This window comes from Urocampus carinirostris, chromosome 19 (genome assembly GCF_059441175.1).
Source record: "Urocampus carinirostris isolate Australia breed hairy pipefish chromosome 19, RoL_Ucar_1.0, whole genome shotgun sequence".
Lineage (NCBI taxonomy): Eukaryota > Metazoa > Chordata > Actinopteri > Syngnathiformes > Syngnathidae > Urocampus > Urocampus carinirostris.
The window spans coordinates 983,624-1,000,000 of record NC_142367.1 but is presented as its reverse complement, the minus strand read 5'-3'; the positions used below and the strand labels follow the sequence as shown (position 1 = coordinate 1,000,000).

The 16,377-nt window shown below is 43.3% G+C and overlaps 1 protein-coding gene across 1 annotated transcript in view; it reads right to left on the bottom strand.

Annotated features, from left to right (window-relative positions):
• LOC148346847 (rac GTPase-activating protein 1) overlaps window positions 1-9,025 on the bottom strand; it is a 54,495-nt gene extending 45,470 nt beyond the window's left edge. The window contains exons 1-6 of the mRNA XM_088323440.1: window positions 8,896-9,025; window positions 4,975-5,102; window positions 2,606-2,808; window positions 2,267-2,394; window positions 2,136-2,205; window positions 2,019-2,072 (exon numbers count right to left, since the gene is read on the bottom strand). Of these exons, the coding sequence (XP_088179566.1) occupies window positions 2,019-2,072; window positions 2,136-2,205; window positions 2,267-2,394; window positions 2,606-2,808; window positions 4,975-5,065 (546 nt within the window). The 5' untranslated portion in view covers window positions 5,066-5,102; window positions 8,896-9,025. The remainder of the gene's footprint in view (window positions 1-2,018; window positions 2,073-2,135; window positions 2,206-2,266; window positions 2,395-2,605; window positions 2,809-4,974; window positions 5,103-8,895) is intronic.
• Window positions 9,026-16,377: the final 7,352 nt, after the last annotated feature.

The window sequence follows — 16,377 nt, the reverse complement described above, 5'->3', positions numbered from 1 at the left end:
TTCAACCTGAGCCTTGAACAGGGGAGGGTCCCTCAGCTGTGGAAAACATCCTGCATCATCCCAGTCCCAAAGAAATCAAGACCAGAGGAACTCAACGACTTCAGGCCAGTCGCCCTGACATCACATGTGATGAAGACCATGGAGCGGCTGCTGCTGCACCACCTGAGGCTACAGGTCCGTCACGCCATCGACCCACTGCAATTTGCTTACCAGGAGAAGGTGGGAGTGGAGGATGCTATATTATACATGTTACACCGATCCCTCTCTCACCTGGATAGGGCGAAGGGGGCTGTGAGGATTACATTTTTGGACTTCTCTAGTGCCTTCAATACCATACAGCCTCTGCTACTGAGTAGGAAATTGACAGAGATGGGAGTTAGCTCACACCTTGTAGAATGGATTACTGACTACCTGACAGGCAGACCGCAGTATGTGAAACAGGGGGGCTGTACATCGGACACCGTGGTTAGCAGCACAGGATCTCCGCAGGGGACCGTTCTCTCTCCGTTCCTATTCATTCTATATACATCGGACTTTAAGTACTACTCTGAGTCCTGCCATGTGCAAAAGTTTGCCGATGACACTGCGATCGTGGGATGTATCAGAAACGGGCAGGAGGAGGAGTACAGGAAATTGATTCAGGACTTTGTCCGATGGAGCGACGCAAACCACCTGCACCTAAACACCACCAAGACCAGAGAGATGGTGGTGGACTTCAGGAGAACCAGAACTCACCCGGTTCCTGTAACCATCAAGGGAGAATGTGTAGAATTTGTCCAGACCTACAAATACCTGGGTGTGCAGCTGGACAACAAACTGGACTGGACTGCCAACACAGAAGCTCTATGTAGGAAAGGGCAAAGCCGACTTTACTTCCTCAGAAGGCTGGCCTCCTTCAACATCTGCAAAAAGCTCCTGAAAATATTCTATGAGACAGTAGTGGCAAGCGCCCTCTTCTATGCGGCAGCGTGTTGGGGAGGCAGCGTCAAGAAGAAGGATGCCTCTCGTCTCAATAAACTGGCTAGGAAAGCGAGCTCTGTTGTGGGCAAAGAGCTGGACAGCCTAACAACAGTAGCTGAGAGACAGGCACTGAAAAAGCTGAGGTCAATCATGGACAATCCATCGCATCCGCTTCACAGCATTATCTCCGGACAGAAGAGCAGTTTCAGTGACAGACTGCTGTCACTGTCTTGTACTACGGACAGACTGAAGAGATCTTTTCTTCCTCATGCCATGAGGCTCTTTAACTCCACCCGGCAGAGTAAAGGCCCACATTAAACCACACCACCTACATTGGATATTACCGAATCTTACTGCATTATGTGTTCTGTGTAGCACTATTTAGTTACTCTATATAACATGCTAAAGTGGGCATTTGCACGTCACACTGGGTATTTGTATATTGTATTCTTTTGGCTTTATTATTGTATTGTTCTCAGCTCAGGGATGCTGCTGGAAATGTGAATTTCCCTTAGGGGATGAATAAAGTATCTATCTATCTATCTACACATGTCAGAACACGTATATAACCCACTGCTTTTGACCATCAGTAACAGAAAAAGCCTTGTCACGGAAGAAAAAAACTTAAGATTACCCTGTTACTGAAAAAAAAAATTGCGCCGTTAAATATCGGGAAGTGTTGGGCAAATTATTTTTTAAAAAATAGTTATACAGTACAGTAGTTACTACTACATCCAAAAAGTAACTAAGTTAGTAACCTAATTACTCTAAACTAACAAGGTACCAGCAAAACTATTGCCGTCACTTTAAATAGAAGTTGCAAGTGGCAAGTATTAAATTATTGATATATCTATACACCAGGTGGAACTTGGCAGCCTCATTAGATCAGGGGTCTCTCCAACGTGATTCACTCGGGCAGCAAAGTGCCCCCTAAGGAAAGTTGAAGTGGCCGCTGACCTGTTCTGGGTCATTGTGATTTTCTAAATTATTTTATTGGTTGAATGTAAAGGGTTCAATTAACTCTTGCCTTTGACGAATAGCACAGTGGGCTGGCTTACCCGGACTTCTCTGGCCCGCGACCTCAAAGGTCTGAGCATGGTCGCATCCAGGTCCTGAAAACGTCAAAGACCGCCATGAGAGAGTTTCAGGCATGCTACACCAACCGGGGAACTCACACAGTCGTCGTCTGTGCGTTCGTAGCTGATGTCCGAGTGAAAAATGGACGACTCGTCGACAGCCGATAGACTGAAAGAGACATAATTTGGTAAAGGCCGGGACTCGCCTCACCTCGCCGGCGTTTTCTTACCATGTGCGCTGAAAAGTCACATTGGCACCACGCTGCTCCAATGAAGCCAAAATGGTTTTCTGCTCGTCACTCAAAAACGCTTTGCTATCGTGCAGCAGTACGTCGCACACCAACTGCATTTGCCTTTGCTGCGGATCCAGAACCATATTTCATCCATCGATAATGGTAATAGTCAACGATGAATTCCGTTATCTACTAGTGTACTGGCACGTTTTTCCAACTGAGTGAGAAGACGCTACATGAATAGGGGTAATTCCGGCCCTGCTCAAACGTAATGATTGACATTTTAAGCAAGCAGAACTTGGAGGACCCGGAAAAGAAAGCGTAGAAAAGACTTACCAGTTGCTGGTAACGGTTTTGGGTATTGTGGCGCTTGCTCATCTCCACCTCCAGCTGGTTGCGGGCATGCTTGAGTTGGACCTCCAGCGCAGCTTTGGAAAAGTCAGACTTGACCAGCAGCTCCTTGTAGTGCTTGAGCTCAGTCTCGGCGTGCAACCAGCGCTTGCGGACACTCTCCATGTTCCTCAGCACAGAAATCAACTCTGGACAAAGCTTAAGTCAGAACGGTACAATTCGCTTGCCGGGCGGCTTCTCTGCAAAATCTGACTTCCATTCGCGTAAACGCACAATATGCTTCTCAGCCCTGCGCTTCAGACTGAACGAGTGTCGCGATCGTAGTCTTTATAATATGTTTGAGGAATATTGATTGATGTAATTACAATAAAAAACAATCATAATCTGTAAAATGAGTTTATTAGGACATATTAATGCAAACATCAAAGGCAACCCAATGTAGCTTAACGCTATAATATTCACGATCACGACTAGTTGTACACAAGTAGGCTTTGTTTGGTGTACTTTTGGAGCCGTATTGTAATGCACATTTATTGTAAGTAGTTGTTCACTAACTGCTGTAACCAGAGGACCACTGTGAATGCGACCTTGGTTTCATTAGGTTTCCCCATGTAAACAAATATTTGAATTGAATTTAATATCCAAGTCCCCTATTCTACTGTTTGCAAAGTATATCACACTTCAAACCAATTGTGTTTTGTGCCTTTTGGAGATCACAGGTGAATACTTTGTGATGCGTTTCTAAAAAAGTGTTCTACAAATAATGGTTCGGTTTTTATTATTAATGCTATGAAAAAAGTCTGAGAGACTTATAAAATCGCTACGGTGACGTACTGAGATTACAGAATGTTACATTCGGAGGGACAAGTCTGTAGCTCCAACAGGGACCATTTTAGCAGGTATTGCCAAAAATCTAACCCCTCTGCTAAGATTAAAACTATTTTTTTTGTTTTGATCGCACCAATCAATATTCCTTAAAATACACATTATAAAGGCAGCACAGAGAAGCATAGTTCACGCGGAAGAGAGTCAGAAATGGGTACAAGACCGGCCCCATTCAACCCCTGCACAATAACTGTATAAAGTGCATCAAAAACCTCAAATTGGTTGGTTCGTATTAAACAAAATGGAATGCAACGGGAATCAGACCCACATCCCCAAGTGGAGCGCCCCGGATACCAGGCACTAGACCTGGCTTGGGAACCCTTTTGACCCAAAGTGCCATAAAAGCAAAAGTATATATATTTTTTTGCTTAGGTTTTTACATACCATACATTTTAAAATTCAACGAAAGCGCCAAATCTGCTCTCCAGACAAATACTAGCCTTTTTTTTCATCACAATAGTAATAATAGCCAATTTAAGCATAAAATGTCCCCCGTATTACCATTCCCATTACTGCTTTGCACTATGACAGGAGACACACAAAGCAACAGGGTCAATGTGAGATTTAATTTTTTGTTTTTTATACTTGTGGTATTTATTATCAAACGATCATTTATTAATTTACCGTTTACTTTCAAAAAATTATTTTGAAATTGTAAGTATGTATTTGTCAAGGAACAGCACTATAGTCTGCTGCTGAAAAGCGGTGGCAGTACAAGGCTCGCCGTGATACTGGCACAGACAGGACAAGCTCATTTTAAGAGAGAGGTGAAAAAAGACAGAGGAGGAAAGAAAAAAAAAAGTGTCATATCTCAGTATTTGAGGACAGAAACCACTGAGAAAGAAATGGACATTTGGCCTATGTCATTGTGCGAAGTAATTGGTTAAAAAAAAAAAAAAGTTAAATAATTAAATTATGTGCTGGACCGATACATTTCTGTAATAATTTTAAAGTCCCTCTTACAGATGAAATATTGAAAACATTGTATGATTTACATTTTTTGAGTAAAGGTTACCATGCCGCATACTAAGAATTACCCAGATGAAAAAAACTACTTTGGAAGCGTGTTTTATGACCAAACTATCCAGAAAACAAGATCTGATTCTGGTGTTCTCCACACAACAGGAAGATATTGATAGAGAATTCAAAAGTTTTGTACGAAAGGCTGTACTCTTCTCAGAGTACCAGGAGTAATGCAGACATTTTTAGACTTTTGTAGTTCACCAGAACTTGACCAGTCAGATAGGGAGGGACTGGATGCAGAAATAACTTGTGCAGACATCATGGATTCTATTAACACACTTCAAAATGGAAAAAAGCCCTGGACCTGGTGGTCTGAGTAATGAGTTATACAAGCGATATAGTAAAACCTTGGCTCCAGCTTGCCCAAAATGTATAACAAAGCTATGGAAGAAGAAGAATATTTGAAACGAAAGTGCGCCTTATAGTGCAGAAAATACGGTACTTACCGAGTTCCGAGTCCCGGGCCTTCTCGTCCATCCTGACGTGTTGGGCAAAGAGAGCCTGCAGCTCCTCCAGCAGGTGTTGAACTTCACTCATCCCTTGTTCAGCAACTCGCTTTTCAGCTCCTCTCTCACTAAGCATTGAAGACAGGGGTCTTAAACTCAGGCCTGGGGGCCAATTGTCAGCCTCAGAATGCTAGTTTGGCCACAACCTTAATAAGAACTTTAGGGGTCAGGTACGTCGTTAAGGGTAAAAAGTTTTAAATTGAATATTTTCTCTATCAAGTATGTGGTAACAATGCTCAACTGAGTTCAAAGAACCTTTATATTCAGATATTTAAATTTTTTTCACTGTGCCTTTCTGCTTTTATCATCAGTATTCTGGCCACTCAGCACATTAGGAAGGACGAACAGAGGCAAGCGGGATGGAAGAGTGTCATTTCACGCGCGTGCTGGTTGTTTATTTTTTCTAGAATGAAAAGGTTGAGAAGAACAAGAGGACTGTTTCAAATACAGTACAAATGCCAACCCAAATCCCCAAAAAGATGAAAAAAAAACTTATTCGAGTGTGTAAGAGAGACGCGGCATCTCGACAGACACTGCATCAATAATTTTAGACAGAAGATGGCATCAGCAGTCAGTCAAGTCAAGTCACATTTATTTATATAGCCCTTAATCACAAAAATGTCTAAAAGGACTGCACAGGATTACAATTACACAATTGCACAATTACCTGATCTTAAACCAGCATGCGGGCAAGAAACAACTCAAAACCTCAGTGTGAGGAAAAAAGAGAAACCTTGAGAAAGGACCTCACATGTGGTAATCCCCCTTCCAGGATTGACCAGGGTGAATCACAATTAGCATTACTGTACACAGAATAGTAAACACTAGGTAAGATGTTGAAGATGTCCGGAAAGTGCAGGACAGCAATGACGCCCCCAGCCTATAAACTAGTCCAGAAAGTCTATGACGGCCACGACGCAGCTTCCCATCTCTGCCAGCTGGTAAATGAGGGGGTTGACATGCTTCAGGTCAGACGCTGGTCCGCTGACTTCTCAAATCGTCCTTCTCCCTCGTATCAGCCAGGCAGGCAATCGGAAAAAGACAGGACAATACAGTATATGAGGTGGCCATCAGTCATAAGCTTTGGAATAGAAGTGTGTCTTAAGCCTCGATTTAAAAACTTCCGTTGAGGTTGCAGGTCTTATCTCCGGAGGCAGGGCATTCCATAACGCCGGGGCCCGGATGGAGAACGCTCTCAAGCCTGCAGACTTCTTGCAGTTAGGATGTTTGTAAAGTTATGGACACCAACTTTAAAGTGACAGTGTGTATTATTTTCATCCATTATTTTTGCCCCTTTCTACAGCTTTTTGGTATTTGGGGGTACCCGTATCAGCAAGATGGCAGACAATCATGTCAACTCCCCCAAGTGAAACTCTTCTTATGTAAAATAAATGCCCCAGTATTTTTAGAACTGCACATTTGGATGATAGGTCATGTAGTTTTGCCAATTATTTAACGGTGGTGTATGTAACTTAAATATTTTACTTACTGATGCCACATTCCGTCTGAAATTACCATTGCCGCTCCTTTTGATGCCCGTGCAAGTATGAGAAATTCTTAGAAACACTCGAATAAACTTTCATTTTTTTTCCGGTTTCAATTGGACTGTCATCGATACGGTCCTTTTCTTACCTTCGCCATTTTCGTAGCAGAATATAAGAAACTGCCAACACTTTCACTAACTGATATTTTTGTTAATTTTAAGTATTATTTTTGCTAATTTATTTTTTCAAAAACAATTTAAAAACACAATGTAACGACCCAATTCATGAGCGAGCTAAGTGGCTGTTTAGCAAGCCACGACCACTAGGGGTCCCTCCAAGAGCGACACGAACACCCAAAAAAAAAAAAAAAAAATACGACTGAAATACTTTTTAGGAAAAAACTAACACAAATAACGCAAAAAAAATGTGACCATGGCCAACCCTAATGCCCAAACACCCAAACAAGTTAAGCACCTCGGCACCCAAGTTGGTCATGCTTTTGTCCCTCCAGATGAAAACTACAAAATACCACTATATAATAAAATAAAAGAAAACTAGATAAATATCACCACAGAAATATTACTAGAACTACAATTACAGCAAATACAGTAATACTGCACGACAAAAATACAACAAAAAATATTCTCTGGAAATACGACAAAATGCAACAGAAATGCTACTAAAATACTAAAATCATACAACTAAATAAACAGCCAAAATTATACCAGTGTCTGAAACATACCTGTCAACCTGTACGTTTTTGCCGTACAAAGTACGTTTATTATGCATTTTAAGACGTGCACGACGTACAAGAAAATCTGTACGGAAAACTGCAAATTTGTCAATTATGGGTACCATCCGGGAAACACCCACTATCACGAATCTGCAAATCAACCAAGTCAAACGAGTTCGCCGCGGTATCGTTTTTTTTCGTTGCAAACGAAGCGATCGTTTGATGCCACTGTACGCATGCGTCTGCCGCTGTAGTGCCTGATTTCGACTCTTCTGCAAAATCCTCCCCCCTTCGCGTGGACGCGAATTCTGCTGCGCTTCAGCAATCGTATTCTATGTAATAAAAACGATAAAGCTATTGTCGGAAGTAGACGCAAAGAGAAAGCAAAAAAAATTGAATTAGTGGTTAGGAATAAAGCCAAAACCTCAGCCCCAGAAGATTCGAAAGAAGCCAACAAAATTTATGACGCTAGAAAACGTAAACGTACATTAAAAGCATCGTGGAAAGAGTTCACGTGGCTTGTAGCAGACGACGCAACGCAAACATTGCATGAATGAAGATGAGTCAATACAGGTACATACTGATGACAGATAGAAAACAGCGATGTCATATACAGGCAATGAATGTTATAAGTAGATTCATAATAAACTTAATTTTAAAGTGATGTTCTGTTATCAATCCTTAATACTTTGCAACAATGTTTTTTGTTTTTTCGCGATTAGTCGTCTTATTGTGTTTCAAGTTGTGAAAAATGGGGCAGGCAACTTTAGGGCTGGGCAGGCAATTTTTCAGAGTTGTCTGCCCTGGTGTCCAGTAACTTTTTCTCATGAGTTTCAGACACTGATAGAATACAATAAAACAAAACACAACTAGAGAAATATTACCACAGAAATACTACTAGAACTATTACAACAAGCACTGCAAAATACAACAAAAAATATCTGGAAATATACTATGGAAATACAAAAAAAACTAATGCGAAATACTCCAAAAAACCCCACAGTAAAACTATTCAAAAACAAACTTCAGAACTGAAAAAGAAATCTGACTCAAATACTAAAAAAAACAAAACCATACAACTACAGTAACACTTCAATACCAAATAACCAAAGACATGCTTAAAACAGGGACCTAAAATTATCTTACTCTAAGTTTTATTATTGCAAAACCAACTTGATGGAACAAATCTATTTAAAAATCAATATAACCTTTAGATGGCAGACGTATATTTATTCATAAATGGGAAAAAAATGGATCGGTCTCCAAATTATTTAACACAATGCAGATAATTGCCCACCCCTGCCACAAATAATGGGGGGAAGTAACTTTTTAAATGAAATAAATCAAGGCAACATGATACTCAGGCTTAGAAAAAAATACATGAAACTGGTGGCAGGAATTTTCCACAGAAAGTGTGCCTAGAGATTTTTTCATGAAAGGAGTTTGCCTTGGCTCAAAATAGGTTGAAAAAACTGCTCTGTATCACGAAAGGTGTCTAGGATATATTCTGCCCATTTAAAACGTCGTGAAATTGCATCTCCAGCCTCCGATTTTACAATGATTCTAAACGACTGAAACTCAACGACAACGCAAAGGAAAGGAAATGACACTTCTGTCTTTAGCATGAGTAAAAAGTTTGCTTGCCTGAAACGAAAACATAATCCACGCCACGCGAGCAAACCACTTGCGGTTGCAGGTGAAGTCAATAGTGATGCGTCATTCGCAAACGAAACGGCTTTTCTAACAACTCTTTAATGTTGACGATGGGAACCGGCTTCCTACCAATTAAGAGCTGTGTTCTGCCGATACGTCCTACCTTGGGTAGGAGACCTACCGTAAGCTAATCAGACAGCGAATTTTGTTTTCGTTCTTATCTTACTAGCAACTCTGAAATTCTGAATTATTGCAAACAGAACTTTTACTCATGACATATAACAAAGTTTGGCATGCATACTTACAGTGTCTGAAACTCATGAAAAGTTAGCGAACACCAGGGCAGACAACTCTGAAAAGTTGCCTGTCCAGCTTTAAAGTTGCCTGCCCCATTTTTCACAACTTGAAACGCAATAATCACAAAAAACATTGTTGCAAATTATTAAGGATGGATAATCAGAATATATAACAGAACAACACTTTAAAATTAAGTCTATTATAAATGTACTTATAACATCCATTGCCTGTATATAACATCACTGTTTTCCATCTGCCATCAGTATGTACCTGTATTCGCTCATCTTCATTCATGCATGTTTGCGTTACGTCGTCTGCTACAAGCCACGTGAACTCCTCTTTCCACGATACTTTTAATGTACGTTTTGTTGTGTCATAAATTTTGTTAGCTTCTTTCGAATCTTTCTTCTGGGGCTGAGGTTTTGGCTTGATTCCTAACCACTTATCCATTTTTTTTTTGCGTTCTCTTTGCGTCTACTTTGGAAAAGGATATGCAAACGCAAAACCTTGTAACGCTCGGGAAAGTCCAGAAGCGCAAAGTTATTCGATGCAGGCTTCTGATTGGCTGCCGAGTATGCAAATTGCCAAACGAACCGAAATGCTGAAATTTCTTAACCAAACGAAGATTTCGAAATCGGAATAAACCAAACGTTTGATTTGAATAAAAATCTTTCGTGTTTTTTTTTTTTTCTTGCAAAAGTTGTCGTTTACCCGGGCAGAGATGTTGTGTAAGTTGTACGCCCGACATAAAAGATGCACGCCCCGGGCGTCCGGGCAGACGTTATTTCAGACACTAAGGCCCAATCCCATTCCTCTCACTTGGCCCTGAGAACCCTCCAGTGAGGTCCCTCCGTAGGGAAGTCCCCTCAAGTGAGAGGAGTGCAAGTGAAGATTGTCGCTTAAGAAATTGGACGGCACTTGCAAGGTTCCACCCCAGTCCAGCAGATGGCCGTAATACCAATTGGCTGTAGACCTCAGTGACGTATTTGCCTACGTCACATGTAAACAACTCGAGTCTTAACCTGTGGTGTGGCAATTGGAGAGTCCGTGCAATGTTGAAAATGACCGCTTCAGCTGTGTTATTACCGATCGCATGACAGCTCATCTCCTTTTCCGTTTCTCCAATCAACAGAGGAGAAATGCACTAAATTGAAGACGGCTTCGGCGCTATGTAGCAATGATTCATCTTAACAAGGTAAGGCCACTCATTAAAAATATGACGCAGTTGGTCAAATACAGTAAGAGTATAGGTTTAACGTACAACCCACGTTCACATAGTACCCTATGTATGTGTGGACACAAATGACAACCTACTTGTTAGGATCTTAATGCCATTTTATGACATATAGTAGGGGTCTTTAACATGTGACACGTTGAAAAGTAAACAAACACAAGAACAGTCCACCTGACCCTTAAGCTGACATAATATCTTCACCAAACCCTGTACGACCCAAACAGCTTAGTTCATAAGGAATTTAATTCAAAAGAGTTGTCATTGGATATAAAAAAAGATCCTTTCTACATTTTTTTCATGATGCATACATCATAGTAAAAGCTGTCTTTTTCTTTTCTATGCCCACATTTATGTCTAAATTGTTTATCTTATCTATTGTTTTCCAGAGTGGCCGTCCCATAAGCGTGGACCGGTTGGACCGGAATGTTCCTATCCTGTGCTTATGGTTCGATGAGGAGTCAGAACTCATTCGGGACTTCAGGTTGAGCAAGAAGGCCGTGTGGGCCCTGCAGGAGCTGCTGAAGGGGGAACAGGACCATGGCTGGAAGTCCTGATCTACGTGTACTGGCTGGCCCACGGTCTGTCCTACCGTCTGGTGTCACGGGTGTTCAATGTTCACAGGTCCACCGTACACAGAATTGTCCACAGTTAGTATGGAATTAATTGCCCAAAAGCCATGTTTCAGGCTCTGGAAGTCACACCCACATTTCCATCCTGTGCTTTTCTGCATTGTTTGAACTATTAGTTATTACAGCAGCAGTCACTATTTGTCCTGAGTTCTACACAAGTTAATATTCATACCTGACCTGTGCGTCATGTGTATTTGGTATATTGTTTCTCTAAGTACAACTACTATTCATTAAACGTCTTTATCTTGAGTACCACCTTGGTGGTTTATTTCATAATGATGTGACATACTGTGTGTGAACTGTGTGATTGTTTGACAGAAAACAACTACAAATCACTTTGAGTTAAATAATAATTTACTTTCAGAAAAATAAACTCACATTGGTGCGAAATGCATCAGAGTAAATTAATAATGTGTCACAAAATGTTATAAAAACACATCAATACGTCCATAAAACTGTAAAACACAAACTGGAAATTCATTGAGTTCTTAATGAAATAAAATATTTTCCTTTTATAAAACAAAGGGAAACATTGCAGAGATGTCACTGTTCTGGCAATTAGTCCACGAGCTTCCCAAAAAGGTTTCTCAGTTCCAGCCTCAGTTTTTTCTGTTCTTTTCTGCACTCTCGCATACTTCTCTTTCAAAAAGTCAGGGAGTGTATCATGCTTCCTTTTATTTCTGGGTGATATGGGGTTTGGTGCCAGAGTGAAAGATGCCAACGCTGTGATGGTGGCCAGCTCTTCCACGGGACGTTTTACATTGGCCTTTAGGTTGGGAGGAAAAAACAAGAATGATTACTTAATGCCAGTGTATTGTACAAAAAAGACCGTGTAGGTGGGTTCAGTTCCTACTTATCTCAACTTACCTTTGTGTTCTGGATAATTATTTGATAGTGAATACACAAGACTGAAATGTTATTCTTATGGCTGTAAGAACCTTCTATTGGCCAGCATCACATATGCTTTAGTATTGTCTCCACAGTTGAAAAACATTTTGAGATGGTAATTAGTTTATTTAATATGTGTTTACAGAGAAGGTGTGATAGATATTTGTTTCAACTGTATTTTCACGTGAAATTAGGAGACATTACTCATGATGCATGATAAAAACAAATGCATTCTGATCTGACATGAAAGAATCACGTTGTAAATAAAACACGACACCCGAAATTGTGTCCAGTAAACAAGCGCATATATCCAGAACGTTATTGTGACTATGCTGCTTTAGCGACTGGCCATGTAGATGTAAAAGCACCACTCGTTTAAGATAAAAAAGGGATAGGCTGAACCGTGATTTTCTGCAGTTATCCAACTCTACGGTTTGGAGTGTGAGTTTTTTGCAGCTCCCTCGGTAGATTTGTGCAATGTATAAACAAGCGATTTTGCAATGTTCATGTTTTAACGTGGAAATACAATTTTATATTGCATTTACGTTTAACTAAGATATGTATTTCTTTACAAATACATGCGTGGTTGTGGAATACGACTTACATTTGTGCGGTTGCTTTCCAGCCATGTTTGTTGATATTGAGAATTCACAAAGTCCTCTGGGTAGTCACTTTGCTCCAAGTGAGGTACCGACCTCCCTCAATCTGAAGTGGTTATATCATGGGTTGAGGGCACTTCTCCCTCGGTCTTGAGAGTATTGGGACAAGGCTTGGGGAGTAACGGAATACATGGAACGGCAAAAATGATGTTAGCTTGTGTTTGGAGACTTGTGGCCGCGACTAGTGGATGAAAATCTGGCTTTTGTTGGGGGAATTGTTGGTCGAAGACCGGGCTGGTGCTTGGGGAAGTGTGGCTTGAATCCCGGGCTTGTGTTTGGAGTCTTGTGGCCGCCACTAGTGGATGAAGGCCTGGGTTAAAAATCCCGGTCGGGGAAACTCTTGCAGGCTTGTGTTCGGGGCTTGTGGCTGACAGTAGTGGATGAAGGCCTGCGTTAGAAATCCCGGTCAGGGAAACTCTTGCAGGCTTATGTTTGGAGACTTCTGGCGGACACTAGTGGATGAAAGCCTGGGTTAGAAATCCCGGTCGGGGAAACTCTTGCAGGCTTGTGTTTGGGGCTTGTGGCCGACACTAGTGGATGAAGGCCTGGGTTAGAAATCATGGTCGGGGAAACTGTTGCGGGCTTGTGTTTGGAGACTTGTTGCCAACAATAATGGATGAAGGCCTGGGTTAGAAATCCCGGTCGGGGAAACTATTGCAGGCTTGTGTTTGGGGCTTGTGGCAGACACTAGTGGATGAAAGCCTGGGTAAGAAATTCCGGTCGGGGAAATTGATGCGGGATTGTGTTTGGAGACCTGTGGCCGACACTAGTGGATGAAGGCCTGGGTAAGAAATCCTGGTCAGGGAAACTCTTGCAGGCTTGTGTTTGGGCCTTGTGGCCGACACTAGTGGATGAAATCGTGGGTTACAAATCCCGGTCGGCGAAACTCTTGCAGGCTTGTGTTTGGGGCTTGTGGCCGACACTAGTGGATGAAGGCCTGGGTTAGAAATCATGGTCGGGGAAACTGTTGCGGGCTTGTGTTTGGAGACTTGTTGCCAACAATAATGGATGAAGGCCTGGGTTAGAAATCCCGGTCGGGGAAACTATTGCAGGCTTGTGTTTGGGGCTTATGGCTGACACTAGTGGATGAAGGACTGGGTAAGAAATCCCGGTCGGGGAAATTGATGCGGGATTGTGTTTGGAGACCTGTGGCCGACACTAGTGGATAAAGGGCTGGGTTAGAAATCACGGTCAGGGAAAGTCTTGCAGGTTTTTGTTTGCAAACTTGTGACCCACACTAGTCGATGAAGGCCTGGGTTAAAAATCCCGGTCGGGAAACTCTTGCAGTCTTGTGTTTGGGGCTTATGGCTGACACTAGTGGTTGAAGGCCTGGGTTAGAAATCCCGGTCGGGGAAACTCTTGGAGGCTTGTGTTCGGGGCTTGTGGCTGACACTAGTGGATGAAAGCTTGCGTTAGAAATCCCGGTCAGGGAAACTCTTGCAGGCTTGTGTTTGGAGACTTCTGGCCGCCACTCATGGATGAAGGCCTGGGTTAGAAATTCCGGTCAGGGAAACTCTTGCAGGCTTGTGTTTGGGGCTTGTGGCCGACACTAGTGGATGAAGGCCTGGGTTTAAAATCCCGGTCGGGGAAACTCTTGCAGGCTTGTGTTTGGGGCTTATGGCCGACACTAGTGGATGAAGGCCTGGGTAAGAAATCCGTGTCGGGGAAATTGATGCAGGATTGTGTTTAGGGCTTGTGGCCGACACTAGTGGATGAAGGCCTGGGTTAGGAATCCCGGTCAAGGAAACACTTGCAGGCTTGTGTTTGGGGCATGTGGCGACACTAGTGGATGAAGGCCTGGATTAGAAATCCCGGTCGGGGAAACTCTTATAGGGTTGTGTTTGGGGCTTGTGGCCGCCACTAGTGGATGAAGGCCTGGGTTAGAAATCCCGGTCAGGGAAACTCTTGCAGGCTTGTGTTTCGGGCTAATGGCCGACACTAGTAGATGAAGGCCTGGGTAAGAAATCCCGGTCGGGGAAACTCTTGCAGGCTTGTGTTTGGAGAATTGTCGCCGCCACTAGTGGATGAAGGCCTGGGTTAGAAATCACAGTCAGGGAAACTCTTGCAGGTTTTTGTTTGCAAACATGTGGGCGACACCAGTGGATGAAGGCTTGGGTTAGAAATCCCGGTCGGGGAAACTCTTGCAGGCAGGTGTTTGGGGCTGATGGGTGACACTAGTGGATGAAAACCTGGGTTAAAAATTCCGGCCAGGGAAACTAATGCGGGCTTCTGTTTGGAGAATTGTGGCCGACACTAATGGATGAGGCCTGCGTTAGAAACCCCGGTCGGGGAAATTCTTGCAGGCTTGTGTTTTAGAAACTTGTGGCCGACACTAGTGGATGAAGGCCTGGCTTAGAAATCCCGGTCGGGGAAATTCTTGCAAACTTGTGTTCGGGGCTTGTGGCTGACAGTAGTGGATGAAGGCCTGCGTTAGAAATCCAGGTCAGGGAAACTCTTGCAGGCTTGTGTTTGGAGACTTCTGGCCGACACTAGTGGATGAAAGCCTGGGTTAGAAATCCCGGTCAGGGAAACTCTTGCAGAGTTGTGTTTGGGGCTTGTGGCCGACACTAGTGGATGAAGGCCTGGGTTAGAAATCCCGGTCAGGGAAACTGTTGCGGGATTGTGTTTGGAGACTTTTGGCCGACACTAATGGATGAAGGCCTGGGTAAGAAATCTGTGTCGGGGAAATTGATGCAGGATTGTGTTTGGGGTTTGTGGCCGACACTAGTGGATGAAGGCCTGGGTTAGAAATCCCGGTCGGGGAAACTGTTGCGGGATTGTGTTTGGAGACCTGTGGCCGAGACTAGTGGATAAAGGGCTGGGTTAGAAATCCGTGTCGGGGAAATTGATGCAGGATTGTGTTTGGAGACCTGTGGCCGACAGTAGTGGTTAAAGGGCTGGGTTAGAAATCACGGTGGGGGAAACTCTTGCAGGTTTTTGTTTGCAAACTTGTGGCCGACACTAGCGGATGAAGGCCTGGGTTAGAAATCCCGGTCGGGAAACTCTTGCAGTCTTGTGTTTGGTGCTTGTGGCTGATACTAGTGGATGAAAGCTTGCGTTAGAAATCCTGGTCAGGGAAACTTTTGCAGGCTTGTGTTTGGAGACTTCTGGCCGCCACTCATGGATGAAGGCCTGGGTTATAAATCCCGGTCGGGGAAACTCTTGCAGGTTTTTGTTTGCAAACTTGTGGCCGACACTAGCGGATGAAGGCCTGGGTTAGAAATCCCGGTCGGGAAACTCTTGCAGTCTTGTGTTTGGTGCTTGTGGCTGATACTAGTGGATGAAAGCTTGCGTTAGAAATCCTGGTCAGGGAAACTTTTGCAGGCTTGTGTTTGGAGACTTCTGGCCGCCACTCATGGATGAAGGCCTGGGTTATAAATCCCGGTCGGGGAAACTCTTTCAGGTTTGTGTTTGGGGCTTGTGGCTTGTGGCCGACACTAGTGGATGAAGGCCTGGGTTAGAAATCCCGGTCAAGGAAACTGTTTCGGGCTTGTGTTTGGAGACTTGTGGCCGACAATAATGGATGAAGGCCTGGGTTAGAAATCCCGGTCGGGGAAACACTTGCAGGCTTGTGTTTGGGGCATGTGGCGATACTAGTTGATGAAGGCCTGGGTTAGAAATCCCGGTCGGGGAAACTCTTGCAGGCTTGTGTTTGGGGCTTGTGGCGACACTAGTGGATGACGGCCTGGGTTAGAAATCCCGGTCGGAGAATCTCCTGCAGGCTTGTGTTTGGGGCTTGTGGCCGACACTAGTGGATGAAGTCCTC